Source organism: Protopterus annectens, chromosome 8.part0 (assembly GCF_019279795.1).
Source record: "Protopterus annectens isolate FY-2018-M chromosome 8.part0, PAN1.0, whole genome shotgun sequence".
NCBI classification, from domain to species: Eukaryota; Metazoa; Chordata; order Ceratodontiformes; family Protopteridae; genus Protopterus; species Protopterus annectens.
In genome coordinates this window covers 1496342814-1496365217 of record NC_056741.1, presented here as the reverse complement: position 1 = coordinate 1496365217, position 22404 = coordinate 1496342814, and the positions used below count along the sequence as shown (strand labels likewise).

General features: G+C 44.1%; 1 protein-coding gene across 3 annotated transcripts in view; it reads left to right on the top strand.

Annotated features, from left to right (window-relative positions):
* Positions 1 to 22404, top strand: part of APLP2 (amyloid beta precursor like protein 2) — a 1432335-nt gene that overhangs the window by 1318634 nt on the left and 91297 nt on the right. For all 3 annotated transcript variants that reach the window (XM_044081082.1, XM_044081081.1, XM_044081080.1), the window contains one exon: positions 11589 to 11744. In XM_044081082.1, coding sequence (XP_043937017.1) covers positions 11589 to 11744 — 156 coding nt within the window. The remainder of the gene's footprint in view (positions 1 to 11588; positions 11745 to 22404) is intronic.

Sequence of the window (22404 nt, the reverse complement as noted above, 5' to 3'; positions counted from 1 at the left end):
ATATTTCTGGTTGGCCTTTCTAGGGTTATTTGTTTGAAATAGAGATTTGAGTTCTTTGTTAATCCATGCTTTGTTTCATGTATTCTAGAGATAACACCAAAAAGCTTCCATTGAAGCTTGCAAGGAATAATGATACTACCTCAAAAGGGTTTGTATTCTGTAATGCAGGGGGGAAATTAATTGTTTCAAGGTCTTGTTTAAGTGCAGAAATCTTATTTGGTGATCATGCTTTGGAGTTTATTTTCAAGGTTCTAAAGGAAAATTAAACTAAAGAGAATGAGCACCATTGATGGGAGGTAGTATTTAACCAAAGAAGTATTTTGGGGGGCATTAGTAATTGTAAGACTAAGAAGGGAGTGGTTAATAGTTTTGAAGTTGTGTCTGTAGGATGGTTAAGTATTTGTACTACATGCCCATTCTTAACATGGAGAGGTCAGAGTAAATTTTTATTGAAATCTGCCAGAATTTGGGAGCCAAACAAGAAGCCAGTTAACATACAATTTTTGGCAAGTGATACCTTGGGCAATAAGTTAAACTTGGAGATTCTTTTTGAATAGATGAGTGCTGTCCTTCACCTTTTTTTTTTAACCTAGGCAAGCATTAAATATATGAGCATCCAGTAAAGTGGTGAGAGGTTGGGCATGGCTTTAACCCTGGATTCGGTGATGGCTAGACAGCTAGTGGTGTGGATGTTTAAGCATTTAATTGCCCAAGTTTGTTGTTTATACTGCCAGTGCTGAGCTGGCAGACTGTAGTAACTGGTTGTGGTGAGGGGAAGCATTGGGTGATAGGGGGCTGATCTTGGGGAATGATGACAGAGTGATAGGCCGGACCAGGGTTGGGTTTAGTTTTCTTTGGATATACAGTGGATATAAAAAGTTTACACACCCCTGTTAAAATACCAGGTTTTTGTGATATAAAAAAATTAGACCACAATAAATCATTTCAAAACTTTTCCCACCTTTAATGTGATCTATAACCTGTACAGTTCAAATGAAAAACAAATCTGTTAGGGCAAAAAAATATAAAAAATAAAAAATGTACAATACGCTGGTTGCATAAGTGTGCTCACCCTTAAACTAATATTTTGTTGAAGCACCTTTTGATTTCATTACAGCATTCACTCTTCTTGGGTACACACCTGCCATCAATTAAAGAGACTCTGATTAATATAGAGTTCAGCTGTCCTAGTAAGATTTTCTTGACATTTACTAAGTTGCCAGCTACAGCAAAACCATGATTCACAGAGAGCTTACAAAGCAACAAAGGGATCTCATTGTTGAAAGGTATCAGTCAGGAGAAGGGCGCAAAAAATTTCCACTGCATTGGATATACCATGGAACACAGTGAAGACAGTCATCAAAAAGTGGAGAAAAATATGGGACAACAGTGATGTTGCAAAGAACTGGACATCCCTCCAAAATTGAAAAGACAAGACGAGAACGGGTCAGGGAGGCTGCCAAGAGACCTACAGCAACACTGAAGGAGCTGCAGGAATTTCTGGCAAATACTGGTTGTGTACTACATGTGACGACAGTCTCCCGTATTCTTCTTATGTCTGGGCTATGGGGTATGGTTGCAAGATGGACGCCTTGTCTTACACAGAAAAACATCCAGGCCCAGGTAAAATTTGCAAAACAATACATCAAGTCTCCCAAAAGTATGTGGGAAAATGTGTTAATGGTCTGATAAGACCAAGGCTGAACTTTTTGGCCACAATTCCAAAAGGTACATTTGGTGCAAAAACAACACTTCACATCACCAAAAAAACACCATGCCAGTGGTGAAGCTTGGTGGTGGCAGTATCATGCTTTGGTGTTGCTTTTCTTCAGCTGGAACTGGGGCTTTAGTCAAGGTAGAGGGAATTATGAACAGTTCCAATTACCAGTCACTTTTGGTCCAAACCTTCAGGCATCTGCTAGAAAACTGAAGATGAAGAGGAATTTAACCTGTCAACATGACAATGACCCCAAGCATACATCCAAATCAACAAAAGAATGGCTTCACCAGAAAAAAATTAAAGTTTTAGAATGGCCCAGCCAGTGCCCAAACCTAATTCCAATAGAAAATCTGTGGGGTGACCTGAAGAGGGCTGTGCACAAGAGATGCCCTAACAATCTGACAGATTTGGAGCGCTTTTGTAAGGAAGAGAGGGAAAATATTGCCAAGTCAAGATGTGCCATGCTGATAGACTCCTACCCAAGAAGACTGAATGCTGTAATTAAATCAAAAGGTGTTTTAACAATGTATTAGTTTAAGGGTGTGCACACTTATGCAACCAGCTTATTGTACAATTTTCAGTTTTTATATTTTTCCCCTCACAGATTTGTTTGTTTTTCAATTGAATTGTACAGGTTATGTGTCACATTAAAGGTGAGAAAAGTTTAATTATTTATCGTGGTCTCTTTTTTTTATATCACAAAAGCCTGGCATTTTAACAGGGGTGTGTACACTTTTTATATCCACTGTAAATAAGCGCAGATGAAACCTTTATAATTAACACTGGATATTTGGAGTGTATATAATGCAAACCACGTTTCCTCAAAGGTGTGGATCTTTGGGCAGAGGGGGGAGATGCCTTTTGTTCTGTAGTGTGATGGTTTTGGAATATTTTTAGTGCTTTGTAATGTTAAGGTGAGATGTAACTTGAGGGTGTAGTGAGGTTGCTGTGAATGGAAGAGGGTGTGTGTGTTTACAGTGATGTGAAGTAAGAAAAAATGTATTGCCTGATGTTCAGAGGGAAGAAGATAATTGATAGAAGGTTGGAAATATAATAAGCTAATGGATTATCAGAGGAGAAGTGTGCAGTCTAATGGAGATTGTTGCTTTCATTTGCTGTGTGTTATTCATAGTTGGAAGTAGTTGTATTCCAGTTTAAATTGTACAGGTATATTGCAGAAGGGTTGAGGGTTGTGCTTAGCAGTGAGTACAGGAAGATAGAAAATTACTGACACTGTCAAGAAAGATTTTTTAATATGAATATCCTTGGTTTGGGTAAAAGAATAGATTTTTATGAGAGCTTGTGGCTTTTTCTGGGACTGCAGTTGGAACATTTTTTTTTTTATATAGAGAAGTATCAAAGTAGTTAATATTGTAAGAATGATGGAAAATGAATTGAGAGATCTATTAAGTAGTTTGTCCTAGCGTTTTAGTTTCTAAGCACTTTTTACCACCGGTGAAGATATTTTATTAGTAGCAGTGGTGTGCATGAAACCTTATTTCAGGATGCAGAATTACAGAGGTGGAGTGTGTTATTGGAATTCTGTGAGGAAACCGCTAGTGTGATAAGAAAGTTTTTGGGTGCAAGCATAAAATGCATTTATGGGTTACCGGCTGGGGATGGGTGGATAGCAAAGCAGGCCACATCTCTGCAACCAGCAGAACCAGTCAGCCAATGCACCAGTGCATATGCTGTGCTTACTGACCCAAGAAAGTTGTTGATGGTAGAAAAGTGAGACCAAAAGGTGTTGAAAAAATAATTACAACAAATTTCTGATTGAAGTAACGGCAAACAGTGGAATGTTATTAAACAGAGTGCTTATCACTGTTTGTTTTTGGGCATTTGAACTGTAGAAGTATATTATCAGAAGAGGTGTAATTAACTTAAGCGAAAGCAGGCTGGACCTGAGCTTCTCCAAAACCGGGGGGTGGGGTGAGGGTGGACTTGTCAACAGACAGTAGTTAAAATAGGGCATAAGGATTTAAGCTGTACAGAAAACAAGATGAAGTAGGCATACACCGACAAGGAAGCAAACACTGGGAAAACAGAGGCATAGGGAAAAATGTGTTTGTAGGGAGCATTTCTGTTGAGAGACAACCAAACACTACAGTCACATTCAAAATTAGGAGTCACATTGATGAGTTAAGAAAACACCCTGAACAAAGATGATGGGAGTACCTAAATGTAGTATAGTGGCTATACACAAGGTCCACATGGTCATACAGGTATTTTCAACTGTATCACAGGTTGACAGAGCTGTTTCAAGTACTTTGAAAGAGCAGTTGTACAAGCATTTAAAGTTAAAAAAAAAGTGAGTGTGTTAGTCTACAGGCGAGTCACAAGGGTACAGAGTAATAGACAAAAAGTTCAGAAGTATTACAGTATTGTAAAGCCAAAACTATGCAAATCAGTGTAACACTACAGTAAGGAACTAAGCTAATCTCGTTAGACCGCTAAAAAGTATATGTGCAACTTTCATATACTGAACTTGACTTTTTTTGTGTTATAGTTGTGGTATTGAGATTAATGTAATGTTACAGTGTTGAACTCTGAAGTGTCTGCTGCTCTCACTGGTGCAATACTAAAACTAATATTTCAGTAATGAACTAGTCAAGGCACCTTAAATGATAAATGGCAGAATAAGTCAGATGGTAGGAAGACCAAAATGGCAGTAATGCAAACCACTCCTGGCACTAACAAAACCATTGAAACAATGTATTCTGCAAGATAAGATACAAACCCCACACATATGAACCTCTTGCATAATTGTTAGTCAAACATAACAAAAATATAAGATGTCCTTCTATTCACTTGCTGCAGTATCCTTCATTTGAGGGATATCCCTGCCAGATGGTGCCCCCATGTTGGCCAGTATACAAAAGACTTTCACCAATGTAGGGTATGTAGTACGTCAGGAATTTCTGTGATTTAAACAGAACATGCTGAAGAGATAGGAATTTGTCCCATAGACTGCCCCTCCATGGAATCCATTTGAAGCGGTATTTGTTACTCAGGTTAAGTTCATCTACACCAATGGATGAGAAATATGAAATTTGTACTGAGCCTGGCGCCCATGTCCCTTATGGACAGAGATGGCTTATAAATGCCTGGTCCTTATTGTCCTATCTGGATATAGGACATTATTATGCTTTTGGGTAAACTTTGCTAGGCTTAGAAAGGCACCCCTGAATCGTCAACCTGGAAACCATGTATGAATCTAGGTTTACCCACTAGTAAGTACTGCATGGAACAACAGTAGGTTAAAAAAAAAAAATTATCCTACCTCCACAAACCAACATGCAATGACAACAGTGTGGATCTTTTACCTGCAGGAAAATCGACTGTTCTATATCCCTCAAATGATTTTTTTGGTAGTACTAGAATCCTCAGTCTGTGTGTTGTATCCCTGAACAAGCATCCTGTCCTTTCACCAGGACAGGCAAGCAAGCAAGCAAAAGGACTCTTGTTTTCATGCCCCATCTAACACATCAAGGACCAGGTCAAGTAATCAAACCTGGCCCATCCAAGTTACATTTGGATCTCGCTCTTCTGGTGCTGCACTCCCTTAGCCTTCTCATGAAGTGCAAAAAAGTCTACTGATCTGAAGTAGTTACTTCATTTGATCTGCAACCTGTGGGTCTCGGATCCGACCTCTGATCCGATCCGGCAGCTTTCCAAGATTCGAGCTCCTAGCTCCTCCCCCTACCCATAATCCCCTACTACCAACCACATTACCTCAGATCGTTTTTTTGCCGCGGCTGAAGAAGCTTCCTTGTGAAGAGCTCCTGGCTGAGTGAGATCATTGCTGGTTTTAAACCAACTTTTCATTCAAAGTTGTCGTTGTGTGTGTGTTAGTTCCCTTTTCTGCTTCTTGTGCTAGTTTTTGGTCCCTTTTCTGTTAAATTTATTACTAGTTTTATCTTCACTCCCCTCCCCCTCCTAGTGTTTGGGTGTGTGTGTGAATGATGTCAGAAGGGCCTAAGGCCATTTTTTCTAAATGTACTGAGTGTGGCCACAAGCTTTCTCCAGCTGATGGCCACACTCAGTGCGTTTTGTGCCTGGGGGCAGCCCATTTGTCAGAGGCCTGCCAAATCTGCGTGGCCTTTAACCCCCGGGCACTTCGGGATAGGAAGAACAAGCTGATCCTGGCGGGAAAGCTCCCCCAGGAGTCGGCTTCTTCTTCCTCTCCCGTTAGGGCTCCAGCTGCTTCGGCAGCTTCGGTGCCGTCTATCCCCTTAGCTCTACACGGGACTCAACCTCCCTCATCGGGTTTGAGCTCTGGGGAAACTAGTGCCTCTTCCCTTAGAGAGAAGAGGCACAAGGAATAAGGATGGACATAAGTCCCACAAAAGGTGGGCCGAATCTCATCCTTCGGCTCCGCCAGCAAAACTACTTAAATCTCCCTCGAGGGTCTCCGGATCCCCCTCCTCTCGGCGCCGTTCGCCCTGTTTTTCACCGGAGGAGGAGGATAGGTCTCCCTCGAGATTTTCGAGGCGGCCCGCCTCCACTACTTCATCTAGGTCGACCCGAAGCATCTCCGAAGCGGATATGGATCGGATGATGCGTCGGTTCTTACAGACTCAAATGCAGATGGGGATGCTCTTGCCTCCCCCCCCCCCTCTAGGGGGGAGTGCAGCCCCCATATTTGCCCCGATCACTCCTTCTCTGACTCATTTTTGGGTCTCGGAGTCATCGGATCCAGGCCCTTTCGGACCCGGGGAATCGTCGGCGCCGATAGCGGTGGTCTCTTCGACGCCGACTATACCTTCGAGCTTGTCGGACCCGAGCTCTCGGGGCCGAGGGCTGAGCGTCGGATCCGAGGGAGTTGCTGTGTCTTCGGCGCTGTTGGCGTCGGAGCACACCTATGCCTCGGCGCCGACTGCATCGGCTCCGACCCCGATCCCTTGATCCGAGGAGATTGCTCTCAGAGGCTGGCGAGAGTGGCTCTCCTTCGGCTTTTGAGGTAGTGGAGAGGGTACTGTCGAGGTCCTCCAGATCCCGACCCGGCTTCGATCCACCGCATTCCCACTGTATGAGGGTCTGTCTTACATCATCCATCCATCTAGACAGCCTGCTCAAGCCCTCCAGCTAGTTCCCGTGGTGGAACAACAACCCGTGGACGAGCCCTCTTTGGACAGTCCCACCGAGGAGGTCCCTCGGAAACATCGGTGCAAAAGGAGGCACCTGGACTCCCCCGAGTCCATTAACACAGACACGGACTTAGATGATACGGAGGGTTCCCCAAGGTCACCCCCTGAAGATGTTTCCTTTGGAGACATCATGGAAATGTTGTGTATCAGAGGGGGGTGGTCAGACCAAAAGCCCTCCCTTGATGAGTCCGTGTTCCTGGAGGCCTTTGAGGCAGACCCATCTACCTCCTGGGTGTCCCCTCCGGCCGACCCCCTGGTGGACTTAATTACCACCAGGGCTTGGAAGGAGCCCGACACCGTGGAGCCAATCCCTAGGCGCCCCAATAAAGTCCTCAGCCCACCCACAGATAGACTGTCTTGGGCCAAAGAAACCCCCGTTGATGCTATGTTGGTGGCGGCGGCCACCAAGAAAGAACTTGCGCAGGAGTGTTCTTCGGTTCACCCGCCAGATAAGGAATCTCGAGTGCTTGACCGGATTGGGAAGCGGATGTTTGCTTCAGCGACCTTTTCCATAAGGGCGCTGAACTATATGGCACATACCATTAGGCTACAGCGAGACTTGATTAAAGAATACGCTGCAGCCCCACCGGAGTCCATGTCGGTCCCAGACAAAAAGGTTTTTGCGACTCGAATGGCCACTCTAAAATCCATCTCCAATACATCTATGCGGCTTCTCTCCCATGCAACGGAGGGAGCCGCTAGAGCTAGCGGAGCCGGTGTCGTCTTGCGATGTCTCTCCTGGCTGCGTCTGTGCGACTTCAAGGACCCCTTCAAGGCGTCCTTCGCGAATGCCCCTTTTGACGGTTCTGCCTTGTTTGGCAAAACTGTTCGCGACACGCTGGTCCAAAGCGAAAAGGACGGGAAGACGCTGTCTGCCGTCGGAGTCCGCTTCTCTAATCCCCAAAGATCCTTCTCCAGGAATCAGAGGGGACAAAAGAAGCTGTGGTTCCGTAAGTCTCAGCAATCCCATCCTGCTGCGGACCACTCGTCCTCTAGAGGCAGAGGAGGACAAGGTGGACACCGGCCTAGAGGCAGAGGGGGGCCACGTAATTTCGGGTCTAGAGAACCTTTCTCGGACAGACCCGCGCAACAGCCCTGAGGGCTTGCCCGACTGTCCCTCTCTGGAGGCAGTCGGGGGGCGATTGTCGGAGCACCTGTCAAACTGGGAGTCCCTTACAACAGATCGATGGGTGCTCCGGATCATATCCAGAGGTTACTCCATTCCATTCAAGAAAACGGGGGACCTCAGACCCATCTTAGACCTTTCCGCCCTGAACCTGTTCATACCCAAGGAAAAGTTCCGGATGGTCACTCTCCAATCAATTCTCCCCCTGCTGCGGGAGAACGACTGGATGTGCTCGCTAGACCTCAAGGATGCGTATTACCACATATTAATGGACAGACGATCCAGGAGGTTCCTCCGCTTCCGGCTCGGAGCCAGTCATTATCAATTCAGGGTTCTTCCATTCGGCCTCACCTCAGCCCCCAGAGTGTTCACCAAGGTCATGGCAGTGGTTGCAGCCCACCTGAGACTCCAGGGCATTCAGGTCTTCCCTTACCTAGACGACTGGCTCCTCACCGCGACCAACAGGCATCAGCTCTGTGTGGCGAGAGATTATGCTCTGTCTCTGGCCCACAACCTAGGCATCTCAGTGAATGAGCAGAAATCCTGCCTGTGCCCCACTCAAGCCCTAGAATTCATAGGGGCCAGTTTAGATACACGAATCTCCAAAGTTGTTCTAACGTCAGTCAGGCTGAACAGCTTGTCATTTCAGGTGTTAGCCCTTCTTCGGAGCCCTGCTCCTCCAGCGGAGTTAGTCCTGAGGGCACTGGGGTCTATGTCAGCAGCGATCGGTCTCTCTCTTCATGCCCGTCTGCGAATGCGCATATTACAATGGACCCTTCAAGTCCAATGGTCCCTGTCGATCCACCCATTATGCATGCCAATACCCCTGAGCAGGGTGTGCAGGGACTCCCTTCTGTGGTGGTTACAGGCACAGGAACTCAGAGAAGGGAGACCCTTTGTGATTCCCCCGGCCAAAGCCACGTTGACCACGGACGCTTCTTGCCTCGGGTGGGGGGGCATTGTTCAGGCAGATCCGTTCAAGGCACGTGGACTTCCCTAGAGACCGCATTACATATCAACGTCCTAGAGATTAGGGCGGTGCTTTTGGTGTTGCAAGCTCTGCACGACCTACTTCCCATAGGGACTATTGCAATCCAGATGGACAACATGTCAGTAGTCTGGTATATAAACAAACAAGGAGGGACCAGATCTTATCCCCTGTGTCGAGAAGCCATGAGAGTGTGGGAATGGGCGATTTCCACCAACCGCTTTCTGATAGCAACGCACATTCCGGGACAGTCCAACATATTAGCGGACAAGCTAAGTCGAGTGTTCCTCACTCCATACGAGTGGTCTCTGAATCCATCTGTTGCGAAGCAGATCTTCCACAAATGGGGGTTAGCCTCGCTGCGACCTTTTCGCTTCTCCTTTAAACACAAAATGCAGCGAGTACTTCGCGATAGTTCCCCCCAGAGGGGAGACCCCCAGAGACGCTCTAGTCCATGCTTGGCCTCCCAGACTCCTTTATTCTTATCCCCCCCTCCCACTTATGATGAAATTCATCCAGAAAGCCTGTCGGTTGGGGAGCAGAGTTATCCTCATAGCCCCATTCTGGCCTCGACAGATCTGGTTCCCCTTTCTGCGGTCTCACAGTGTGGCTTCCCCATAGATTCTGGATCCCAGTCCAGACCTAATCTCGCACCCAGCGAGATGCCATACTCCAAACCTGGTCAATCTCAAACTTGCTGCTTGGTTGATCCAGTTCCATTAATGGCTAGGACTCCCGGTATCTCATCCCCCGTTAAGGCCATTCTGGTGGCGGCTCATAAACCATCTACCAGGAAACTTTACAACAGCAAATGGAAACGTTTTTCCATCTGGGCCAAAGATAGAGAATTGGACCCATTTACTGTCCCTATTCCGACTATTCTGGACTTCCTTTCCCTGCTTTTTAGACAGGGAGCAAGTGCCTCCACAGTCAAAGTGCAGTTGGCGGCCATCTCCCATTTTGACGTGGGGGGCGGCATAGGCTCCTTAGCATCTACAAAGTTGTGCAAAACCTTCTTAAGAGGCGTTTTTCTTTTGAAACCACCTGTCAAGACTGTGGTTCCCCCGTGGTATCTCACTCTGGTCTTACAAGCCTTAACGAGACCACCTTTCGAGCCTGCGGCCTTGGTTCCGTTGAAGTTCTTGTCTTGGAAAACTGCTTTCTTAGTGGCTATTACTTCAGCCAAGAGAGTTTCAGAATTACAAGCTCTGTGTATCAAACCTCCGTACCTTATTTTTCACAAAGATAGAGTGTCCCTCAGGACTAACCCGTCTTTCTTGCCTAAGGTGGCTACAGAATCAAACATTAATCAATCAATAAATCTTCCTGTATTTTTCCCAAATTTTCACAACAAAGGTGAATACACGTTGCACAAATTGGATGTACACAGACAACTGCGTTTTTACTTGCACAGGACTAGAGAGTTTCGCAAGTCGGACCAGTTGTTTGTTTGTTATGCAAAATCAGCCATGGGCAAGGCAATTGCTAAAGTGACTGTAGCAAATTGGATCTGTCAGTGCATTATGCTGGGATACACTTCATCTGGGAAGCCAGCTCCGGTTGGCGTCCGTGCTCATTCCACAAGATCTGTAGCCACCTCAACAGCCTTTTGGTCTAGGGTTCCAGTAGACTATATTTGTTCAGCAGCTACCTGGTCCTCATCTCATACGTTCATTTCTCATTACAAACTGGATATGATTTCCAGGAGTAGGGCTTCTTTTGGCTCCGCGGTGCTTCGGAATATCCTTCCGTAAGGACCACCCAGGTTCTTATAGGTTAGCTGGGGACTCTGTCCCACAGGTTGCAGATCAAATGAAGTAACTACTTCAGATAAAGAAGTAATGTACTCACCATAACGTTCCATCTGAGTAGATACTTCATTTGTCTGCAACCGACCCCCCCCCCCCCTGCCATCCCCCGAACCTCGGGAATTTTTCTGATCATTCGGAGTTGGTTTCTGTCTCGAGTTGGTGAGGCAAAAAAAACCGATCTGAGGTAATGTGGTTGGTAGTAGGGGATTGTGGGTAGGGGGAGGAGCTAGGAGCTCGACTCTTGGAGCTTGGAAAGCTGCCGGATCGGATCCGAGGTCGGATCCGACACCCACAGGTTGCAGACAAATGAAGTATCTACTCAGATGGAACATTATGGTGAGTACATAACTTCTTTTTTAGTTTGCTAGCACTGCAAGCCAGATCTCTGCCTCCTCAGCTAAGTTAAAGAGCAACAAAAAGGCTTATCTACTGCATTTTAAACTCACTTTTAAGCAAATGGCTTGATACAGTTTACCACAAATGAAGCACTTAAAGACTCTGAAGTGTAGTTCTTATATGGGTCATCAGAAATGTCAATACAGAAGAAAAAAAGCAGGGACTACACTTCCCAAATGTGGACTCAAGCACCTAGTACCCGAGGCAGCTTCCCTCTTCTCCCTGCCCTTGCTGCACTTGGATTGTTTTAGTATTTCCATTACCTTCTCATTTTGTTTATTATATTGCCATCAGTGTATTGGCTACTTCCTTTTGACACTAGAATTGAGCGGAGGACAAAATATGAAAATAACCTGCAGGCTATCAGTCATCCAAACTGCTTTTCTTTTCTTTGCAGGAGCCTGAAGGTCCTTTACGTGATGACTTCAATTTCAGCAGCAGTGCTTTGATCGGCTTATTAGTGATTGCTGTTGCCATAGCAACAGTCATTGTGATTAGCCTGGTATTGCTGCGGAAGCGACAGTATGGTACCATCAGTCATGGAATTGTTGAGGTATGTTGAATATTTGCTTTCCTTTCCTGCTCTTCATTGACCTGACACAAGCGTTTCTTTTGAAACTTATAACTGTATCTTGTTTAAAACTGTATTTAATTAAAGCTGAAATCTAGACAAGACTGATCAAAAGTGAACTTTTTTTAAGCTTAACACAAATTGGTGTATGAATGACTTGTCTGATCAGCACAGTAAAATATATAGCCATTTAGGTAAATACTTAAGACAGTAAAAGGTAAGTTGTCTGGCCTCTATAGTTTTCAAAGCTGGTATTTATCAGTTCTTGTTCCTTTGTCCCTTCTGTTAGCCCATAATCCCACCGCCACACCTAGGCCTTTCTGAAGGTTCTGTTATCTTCAGTCCAGTAGCAGCTTAGGTGATGTCTTTCAGTTTTACGCCATTGTTTCCATTAAAAAAAAAAAGTTCCTGTAATCTTTTTTCATTTGTCCTCCATTCCTTTATTACCGTAGTAGTCTCTCTCTCTACTTCATTGTGTAGCTTGATATCCTTTTATGGACATTACAACTGAACACATGTGGGGCCATAGATTTGCAGTGGGGAGATATAACAGATTTGTTTCTGATGTAACAGATTTGTTTCTTTAACGTTGCATCCCAGCATCTTGTCAGCCTTGAAAGCAGGTTTCTCACTTTGTACCTGATGGTTTGTGTTGGCTGTTATGAGAGATAGCTAGGCACCTATTTGGTATGCCATCAGCGTGCCTCTCAGGGACTGGGTCAAAGGCTTTACTGTAATCAAAATATGTGGCATCAATCAGGTTTACTCTGCCAGGTTGCAGCACAATCAATTCATAAAATTTAAGTCAGTCTAGGCTTGGTTATATGGCATAGAGGAATAAAGCTCTGAAAATGACTTTAGATTGACTAGTGGCTCAGCTGCCTACCAAGAGAAGGTGGGAGTGAGAAGCTGTCTCCAGCTCGCCTCCTTGGTGGGAGGGAATGGTAGTTTGGTTGGCTGTTTTAGTCACATGAAAGCTTGAGGCTTGAAGGCAGACTTCCAATTTACAGTCATTAGCCATGGACCAAGCCTGTGATGTACCTGTCATTAACAAGTTGATGAGTGCTCTGGCTTTACCATTGGGAGGGTGAGTTAGGCCCTGCGGTGATGTGGACACCAATATCAACCACCAGTGGATAAGGTTGGAGCTTAAATGGAAACATTGTTGTGCACAGACTCCTCCTCCATAAATGACAGCTTCCCCAGTAGACTCTTGCTTCTCTGCTAGAAACTTCATAAGTGGTGGTGAGGGGGATGAATGGGCTTCATACCTCTTAACCATACTGAATTACTCTGTTTCTATTGAGTTTTGCGGTCCAGATGACGGGGTGCCATGATTCCCGAGTGGCACCCCTTTATTTCTGATTTTTTTTTTCTTTTGGTTTCTTGATTATTTCAAATATTGTGCTGTCGGAGGTGACGTCATCACGTGCGCGATGACGTCAGCTCCGTCAGGGCTATCAGCCAGTTGGAATTGAGCTCTTTGAGCTCACATTGTCATTTCTGGCTGCAAATGCAAGTGGGAAACAGCAGCAGCACAGAACTCATTTGGATTTACAGCAGCGGCCGCATTTATCAAGAGCAAATGCGATTTATCAGCACTCGTTTTGGATGTACAGCACGCCGGGGAATGCAGCACTCACTCATTTCATTGGGGTTTGGGCCGGGGAATACAGCATTTTGGATTTACAACATGCAGCATTTGTTTCATCGGGGAATGCAGCATTTTGGATATACAGCATGCAGCACTCGTTTCATCGGGTTTTGGAGAACCAAGTGAAGTGAATTTATCATTAGGGGAAATCTTTGGACTCCAGTGTGTATATGCAAGGGATATTTTCTTACCACACAAATGAAAAGAGAACATTGTGTGCATAACAGTGTGTATCTTAATCTTTTCTTATATTTTTGAGAAGCAGAAGTAAAGAAAGTTATCTGAAAGATGATTAAAACAGTTTATCTGCTGCAAATCATTCACTCTTAGATTCTGTGCAAGTACATAAGTATATCAGTGAGTTTCAATTGTAAACCACATGAAGGACGTGCATTAACCTCTAAAGTCTATAAATGGTGCCAAAGAAACTGACTGCAACTTCCTTAACAAATTAGCTGCAGATAATCATAAGAATGTGTAAGACGGTAGCTCAGCAAAGAAGCCATTGTCACTTTCTGTTTTACAGAAATGCACCTTTGAAAATGTATTTATTTTTTTACCAGAATTTTTTTCTGTGCCGACCTGAACCTGTAGTTTTGAGAACTGTTTTAAAAGAAACATCAAAATGTCTTGGAACTTGTTCTGTAAGGTATAAACTGTACTATTCAGTTAAAAATCTGATTGGCTTGAGACTGGGTTGGCTGCATGCCCCTCAACTGTCCCCGATTTTGCAAAAAGCTTATTTTTGCTCTTTCTGTCAAACTTTTTGGTTAACCACTGAGAATTACGGTCAGTAATGCCTGGTATTAGTTTCATGCCTCTTGTTTTGAAACTGCACGTTGATTGAAATCCTGTTCTAATAACTTGTTGAAACGATATTTAAAAACTCTCTCTGATTTTGGGCCTTTGCCTCCCCAATATTTTTGGGTTTGTCTGGAATCCTTAAAGGTAGAAGTTCAGAGGTATGGTCAACTGTGCTTATGTTTTATTAAGCAGTGTCTATTCAAGTGATTATGTAGCATGACATGATGTTGCTTGGTCCTTTCATTTAACTTAATTTCTTACAGAGTTCTGTAGATCTCAAGAATATTTATTTATACATTCCAGTCCATCACCTTCACAGTAAATTCTTATGACCTGTCCCTTCTGCATACTGCTTGATGTTTTGGGCTTTCCACTGCTTCAAGAGTGTTAAAGTTGTATAGCTCTTGTTCCATCATTCTGCATGCTGCAAGGTGTCTGCATTTGCCCTTAGTCAGTTTTCTGATCCAAGCTACATCTCTTCATAAAATTCAAGACTGGCAATTGACTGCATATCAGTCTGATTCAAAATCTAGGATTCAGTCTGAAATTCAACTAGTCCAAACTTATTGCTACACATTCTCTGGGTTTTCTAGGTTGTCACCTCAAATCTTCCTTGATGATGGCTTTTCTTCTTTCAGTCACAATTCCATTCTTATCAGCCTACTCTCTGTCCCTAACAGACCTTTCCTTTACCTCTGCAAGAGAGAGCTTTTGAAGGACCCATGGTATATGGCAAGTCTGTTTTCATTGTGAGACAGTATCGCTTTGTTTAACAGATGTCTATTAGTGTTTGTGCATTGTGCTATAAAATGTAAACATAAAATCCAAATAATCATTGTAGAAGTAAAGCAGTATGCACATTAGTGTTTATGGTAAATGGAGTGAAATAGCCAGATAATGGGACATTGGAATGGCTACAGGGGGACTCTGGTGCCATATTTTGGTTGCCTGTTCTTCAGTTTGCGTTTGAAAGATGGTATCCCACAATTCCATTGGAATGGGTGGGGTTGCGTAATTATGTATGCAGTTATTATGCTAATCATTGTACAGATTTGTACCTATTTTTCATGGGCCTTGTGCAGATTTTTGATGTTTCCAGGTTGAGAGGTATGATGGGCTTGAGTCATGTAAGTGAAGCGCTTGAATGCTGGCAGGTATAAATATGGGAAAAAAATGCTCTGGACTGACATGGTCTGTTTTAACAATGTCACATTGGTATCTACCCTGCAATGTTATCTTCTGCAGGAAACCAACTAGACTTTCCTTCATTATCTTCTGTGTGGATTCCCCTGCTGCCAAATTCAGACTTGCAGGTCTCTAGTTTGTGTCCATTCTAACTTCTCTTTTATGGAATGGTACCTCTATAACTTCTGTCTGAACTTTGCTGTTGCTGAGTAACCATTTCAACAAGTTTGTCAAAAGGATCTGTAAGTACATCTGCCTTGTTGTTTAATATCTTGAATGATTATGCCATCAGTAATCTTGTGTCTTGTTTTTCCTTGACTCCTTGAGTTACCTTTTGCAATTTCCTCTTGGTTGTCAGCTGTCTTCCTTATCCATCCTGTCTCCTCTCAAACTACCACAATCCACCCTTAGTTTTGTGAACATGGAAGTGAAGAATTGAGAATTAATTTCTGTTTCCTTGTCCTTAATGTACTTCTCCTCCCTGACAGGTTTTTGCAGCAGTCAATCTTCCTTCCCCTTTGCTTCTGAAGAATTGTTCTCCTTGTCTTACTCCTGCTGTTCATAAGTTCATAGATTAGTACTAGGGCTAACTGCCCTTGCAAGCCATTTTAAGCCTAGCCAATTATCGCTTGTGAGATTCAAACCCTGCACCTTGTGTTTGTAAGGCAAACACCTTAACCATTAGGCCATCCTCCCACCCCGTAATTTGCCTTTCTTGCTGCATCTTTAGCAACTTGTCTTGACATCTTCATATTAATGTAACTTGCAGAATGCCCTTTCCTTTGCATTGGTCATTTCCTTCTCCTTGCTGTACTTTTTTCCCTAGGAACTTTCTCATTTATTTTTATGTTCATCTGCCTTCAGCCATTCGTTGTTTCCTATATTTGGGTCCAGTCACCTGTTTTGGTTCCAGATTTCATTAGCTTAATGCAGTCTGCCATTCTGTAGCCCCATGTTGTTTTTGTCCATATGCCTGTGTTGTGCAAGATTCCTGCCATTGGCATCTATTAGTTGGGGTTTGTGTTTTTACTTCAAGGCCTTGAATCCCCCCATGTTGAATGAAAGAAACCCATTTAGTGTAGTACAAACACCGTTTCCTGCATTCATACTGGGAAGTGAATGACTACCCCAGTCTATTTCTGGAAGTAGAAAGTCTTATCATTGCAACAGCTTTCTTTGTATTACCCCTGGACTCTTGCCATTCCTTTATCTGGTCATCATTCTCTCTCTCAGCATTTGCATGTTAACATACTGATTGAATACCAGTTGTTGACGTATTCTCAGGCTGTCTGCTTCTAGTGTGAGGTCCCTGATTTCCTTACTGTGCTCCTGTGTTAAGTACATCACAGCTTGCTTTACCTAAAGTGGAATTCTACCCCTCTTTCTGTCCTGTTTGAGCTAATATCCTGTAAACTCCATTTCGCAGCCCCATTCTTGCCAAAGTTTTGTTTTCCCTAGCCCTCTGCTGCTCCACTTTTGTCTTTCTAGCATCATATTCCTCGCCATCTTTAAGCCTCTAAATGTGGTAATCATCCAGGAACACACTGACATTTCAGTTTGGAGCAGCTGGAGAGGGGAGGAACTCCAGTACAGGTACATAGGTCTCTGATTGCAGTTTCCCCCCTTTTACCCACTAGTCCAGATTCTTTACTATACCCAGCACGGCTAGAGGGAACTCCAGTAGTACCTTAGAAACAGATGTTTGTGTTTCCCTGTTGTAGCAATTGGGATTTCATGCTTTGGAAGTCCATAGCTAGCCTGAATACCAAAGATTTGTTTCCCTCTTCCTGACGTGGCAGACATACTCCCCTCCAGTGTCTGGACTTCTGAGTATGCGTCATCAGACGACACTATTTTCTCAGTTATTTCTAACCACTGTATCCCCATACAACCTTTGAGTACATTAGTTGGTCCAAAGTAACAGATCGAACACCTAAAGGAAAGTACTCCATTGGGGAAAGTCTTTTTTCATACCTCATTGTCTTGTGCCAGTGTTAGGATTCAGTGGGTTAAGACTAATGTCCTTGCTGTGGAAAACAAATCCTCATCAGGACTACCACACACAGTTCATTCTCCCTAGGCCAGGACCATGACATAACCAATCGTTCCCGGTGTGCTTACTTTAATTCAAGGACCAGTAAGCATAGGGGAGAGTTGATCGAAAGGTTTCTAGTGGAAAGCTTTGATGGCCTGCATACATGATGGTATCTACCAGTCATGTGGTGCCTGACTTGATTTGCAAAAAGAAGTGACCGAAGACAGTGCCAGATGACAGCCTGTTAGTCAGGTAGTCCACCAAGGCTCATTGTTGAAAGGGGGGGTATGTTTGCAGTCCCCCAATGACTGTGTGTGGCCAGTGCCTGTGAGACTCTACTGAAGTCCACCATGCTGATTGACATCCACTTGAGCTGTAGGAATCTGTGTTGGATGGGTCCAGAGTCACTTCGCAGACACTGGCTTCAGACTCCCATACAGACCTTCAGAAGGGGAGGATGGAATCCCCCATACCAAAGAGAAAGACTGTGCACAAGCTTGGAGCCTGGGTTGATGACAGCCTATGCCACACCTAAGACCAGACCCAAGGCAAAGCATAAAGCTATCTTCAGATTGCCTCAGCCTTGGCCTTCTGGGTCTCTGCCACTTCAGGCCTTACCAGCAGGATCTGGCCGGGTTAGCTGAGGATCTCACAAATTTTGAGATCCATATGGCTAAACCCAGGCAGGACACCTGCAGCATGAATTTCTTGTGTCAGAAAGAAAATGGACTATCTCACCAGGAGTATTCCAATTCCTAAGACCCTGATAAAGATGAGTTGGCTTATGCAGACCATATTTCCTCAGGGTCATTTGGCAACACTGAGTTGGAGGATAGTTGGATGACAACCTTGCCTCAGCCTCACCACCTGAGAATCTTTCTTTTGGAGAGTCCTTCCACAAGAGGAGAGAATTTTTCATTTGGGAGGCTCAGGATTACCTCAAATATAGCAAAAGAGTAAGCAAATTTGTTAGGCTTCCTGAGTACAAAACCTCTGGTTTATTCCTCCAGTTGTAGAGATTGTGGTTGATACCATTCAAGACATTTCCCTGCAGCCTTTCATCTCCTTGCTCTCTGGAAACCTGACCATTGTTACTGGGTCCTGGACTCTCATAATTGCCTTTTTAAGAACCATGTAGTGGATCCTGAGGTGATTTCCTAAGGACCCAAGGGAGCCCAAAGGCATCACCTCTAAGAGAGTAGTACCCTGGACAGGTTTGGTAACAAAGTGTCTGTCAGCTACCCTGGTCATGAGACTTTTTAAATTGGCAGTTTATTTTTGTTTTTACATTTCAGAAATCACTCCTGCACCAAATGAAGCAGAAACTCTGGAAAATAGAACTCTTCAGAAAGAACTGTTGTTCTGCAACACTTTTCTCCGGTTGCAAAACATTCTTTACATTGTGGCTTTGATGCTTTAGAAGCTTTAGTTAGGGCAGTTGCACTAGGTCTGTAAGTGAGAGCCATGCTTGGTTAAGAGAGTGGTCTCTTCCTGATCATGTTAAATCAGAAATTCTCGTTATTCCACTGAACAAGGACTTTTTGTTTGGAATCTAGGCTTAAGTTACGTTTAAAAAGTGGAGGGTGACCTTAAGTTCCTACAAACTGCCAATGACTTTGTGCAAGTTCAGCCCCAGAGGTTTAGTATGAATTAGCCTACAAAATCCTGCTCCTTTCCTGTGTGGGATGTAAATGGTGCTACATGAGCCAGGTCTGGGTCAGAGTTACATGGCTTCCTGCATTCTTCTGGTCTCTCTAGTAAAATGTCAGACAAGGAAGATGCAACAGTTTAATGAAAAATATGTGGTGTCAGCATAGACACCCTCTAAATTTCAAAATAAAGCTTTTCCCTGTCTGAGATAAGATTTGTTATGGTGGATAGAAGCTTGCCTCAGAATAAGAGAGTTAATTTCCAATGTCAGTTAGCATGGAGAACTCCTCAGGCAGTCTTCATGGGCAAAACAAGTGTGTGTGTGTGTGGGGGGGGGGGGGCATTCCTTCAAAGTCACATCAGCATTAAAAAAAGGATGAAGCCGTTTGCAGAGGCATGCTGTTATTCAAGCAAATGTGGAAGTCCTGCACCCTCATGGTAAAGACAGACAACGCCACAGTAATGTGGTAAACATGGAGGCGCCATATCTCTTGCCACTTGGCAGTGTGGTTCTGGGAGGCAGCAAATTGGATTGGATTGCAGCCAATAGCACAATATCTCCCAGGAGAAATTAGCAGCCTTGTAAAGCATCTGAGAAGATCAGTGTCAGACCCCCATGAGTAGAGGCTAAAAGGCACATTTTCAGGAAAATGCGATGTGTCAGAAGTAGATTTCTTTGCTTCCAAAGAAAACAGACAGTTGAAGTATTGGTCAAGGGCCCCAGACTACAGGGCCTGGTGGTAATGAATCTTTCTCCTTCCCATGGTCTGTTTCTGCATGCTTTCTCTCTCTTGTAAAGATTATGGATGAAGAGCAGAGGGTGATCTTGTTTGCACCCTTCTTGATAGGGCAGCATTCATACTCTCTTTTAGACTGCTTGAGCAGATAAGAACCATGACTGTTACTGCAGGTAGACCACTTGACCCAGAAAAAAGGAGACACCATCATTCCCAACTTGAGCATGTGGAAGCAGGCAGCTTGGAAGATGTGATCCTTATTCCTCATGGACAGCTGTTAAACAAGGATGTCCTACTTATCTAGAAAGCATCCAGAAAAGAGTACTAAAAAGTCATACATGTCTAAATGCCTCATAGTTAAACGTACTCCCCCTCATCATCCAAAACTTGCTCGTCCACAGCACTGTAGAACCTACGCCACAACAGTATGTGTGACAAGGATTCTATTCCAGACATTATCTTGTTCCAAGAAAAGGAAAATGGAGACATATTAGGATCTGTCCATCCTCAACACCTTTCAAGGTCCCAACTTTCAAGATGATGTCCCTCCAAAACTCTTCTGCCCTTCATTCTTCCACAAGCTTTTCTGGTGTCTTTAGACCTAAAGGAGTCCTACCTCCACATTCAGGTCCAATTTTCCTTCAGGAATTTCTTGAGGTTTTCTGCTTACTCTTCACACCAGTTATTTGTTTTGCATTTTGGACTTTCTTCTGCCTGCAGAGTTTTCACAAAGTACCTAGCTTCAGTCATTGCTTTCTGCAGGACTCCGTTAATTCAGATATTGCCTTATTAGGATGAACTGCTGATACACAGGCATCCCCTCCACCAACTGTTTTGCTCCATCTCACCTTCACCTTGTCCGTACTCCAAAGTCTGGGGGTCACATTCGGCTTCAAGAAATCCACTCTGAAGTCAGTCCAAGACTAGTTTTCTTGGGCTGCAGCCTGGGCACCAGAGTCATGCAGGCTTTTTTGCTTCTGGACAAAACAAAGGGCCTCTCCAGCTACTCCCAGTCTCTTCTACCTCTTTGGACTTGCTCAGAAGAATTTATACATATGGTCCCCTTCGCCAGGTACCACTGGGTCTTTCTCATGTGGAGCCAGAAATCCATTTGGTCTCGGCACTACCATCCACTAGACACACAGCTCACTATTTTCCACTGCTTAAAGAAAATCAGTGGTGGATATTATAGATGGACATCAACCCACGTCTGTCATTCAAATTACAAGTACTGCAGGAGGCACTAAACACAAATGCTTCAGATGTTGCAGGAGGGGTATAAGACTGGCTGTTTGAGAATTCAGGGTAGTGGCCACCCAGTCTGAGGCAGAGCACATCAACCTGAAGGAAAACGGGCACCGATACAAATGTTTCATTCCTTCTCGCACTTCTGCACCCCAGGACCTCTCAGGATTTGTACAGACAACCCCACAGTTGTGTGGTACATGAAGTAGGGGAAAACCAGGTCTTGCAGCTTTGCTGGGAGGAACTAGATCTTACCAGCTTTGTAGGCTAGCTCTTATGGCATGGAATAAAGGCCACAGTAGCAAGCCTGTCACTTCAGGTTATTTACTTTCCCTCACAGGACATCCTGGCAGATTTTGTTAACACTTTTATTAAATTATTACTTAAGACATAGGCAAACACTTTAATATAAAGAAAAGTCTTGGCAGATTTTCTAAGCAGATCAAGATAAGACTCCCACAGTTGGATGTTTAACAGGGAAGTCTTCCCATTCCACAAATGGAGTGTCCCATAGATATTTGCCACCAATGCAACAAACAATTTTCTCATTTCTGCTTCAGGACTCCCATGTTCTCAAGCATGAAAGGTGGATGCCATGTCCTTCCATTGGGAGGGAGGTTCCTGTATGCCTTCCCTACACTTCCCCTTTTCCCAAAGGTCGTACTAAAGATTCAAAGAGACAAACCAAAGAGTTTACTGGTTATCTCCCTTCTGGCCAAGGCAGCATTGGTTCCCCCTTCTCTACCATCTAGTCAGGGGTCATCACCATAAGCTACCCCACAAGGTGGACTTGGTCACACAACAGAATAGCTCTTCACCCCAACCTGACATTATAGAGGACAGTATTGTGTTCCCTTTCAGACTCCAATTTTCTGAGGATGTTATTCAGGCTCTCCAGGAGGCAAGGAAACCTACTGTCAAGATATTTTACATAGTAAATGGAAAAGATTTTCTAGTTTGTGTCTAGACCCTGTGCAAATGGGTGTTTCTATTGTTCTGTCTTACTTTTGTGATCTCTTAAAACCTGGCCTTGCAGACTGCTGTCAACTCCCGCCCCCCCATGATGTTCAGAGTAGAAGTAAAACAGTTTTTCTTTCAAATTCTATACTTGAAAAATATATACTCCTAGATGTCCTTACCTTGGCTGAACTATGGTCTTTCCACCCTTCTTTATCTTCCTTAAGAGGAGTGTATCTTGACAGTCAAGTTATCTTTTGCACCTTGGATGATGAATGAGCTATCCCCCAACAAAGACCATCAATCTCCCTACCTTATTCCATAACCCACAAAATAGGGGAGCTTGGAAAAGCTGCAGTTATTGGATGTAAATAG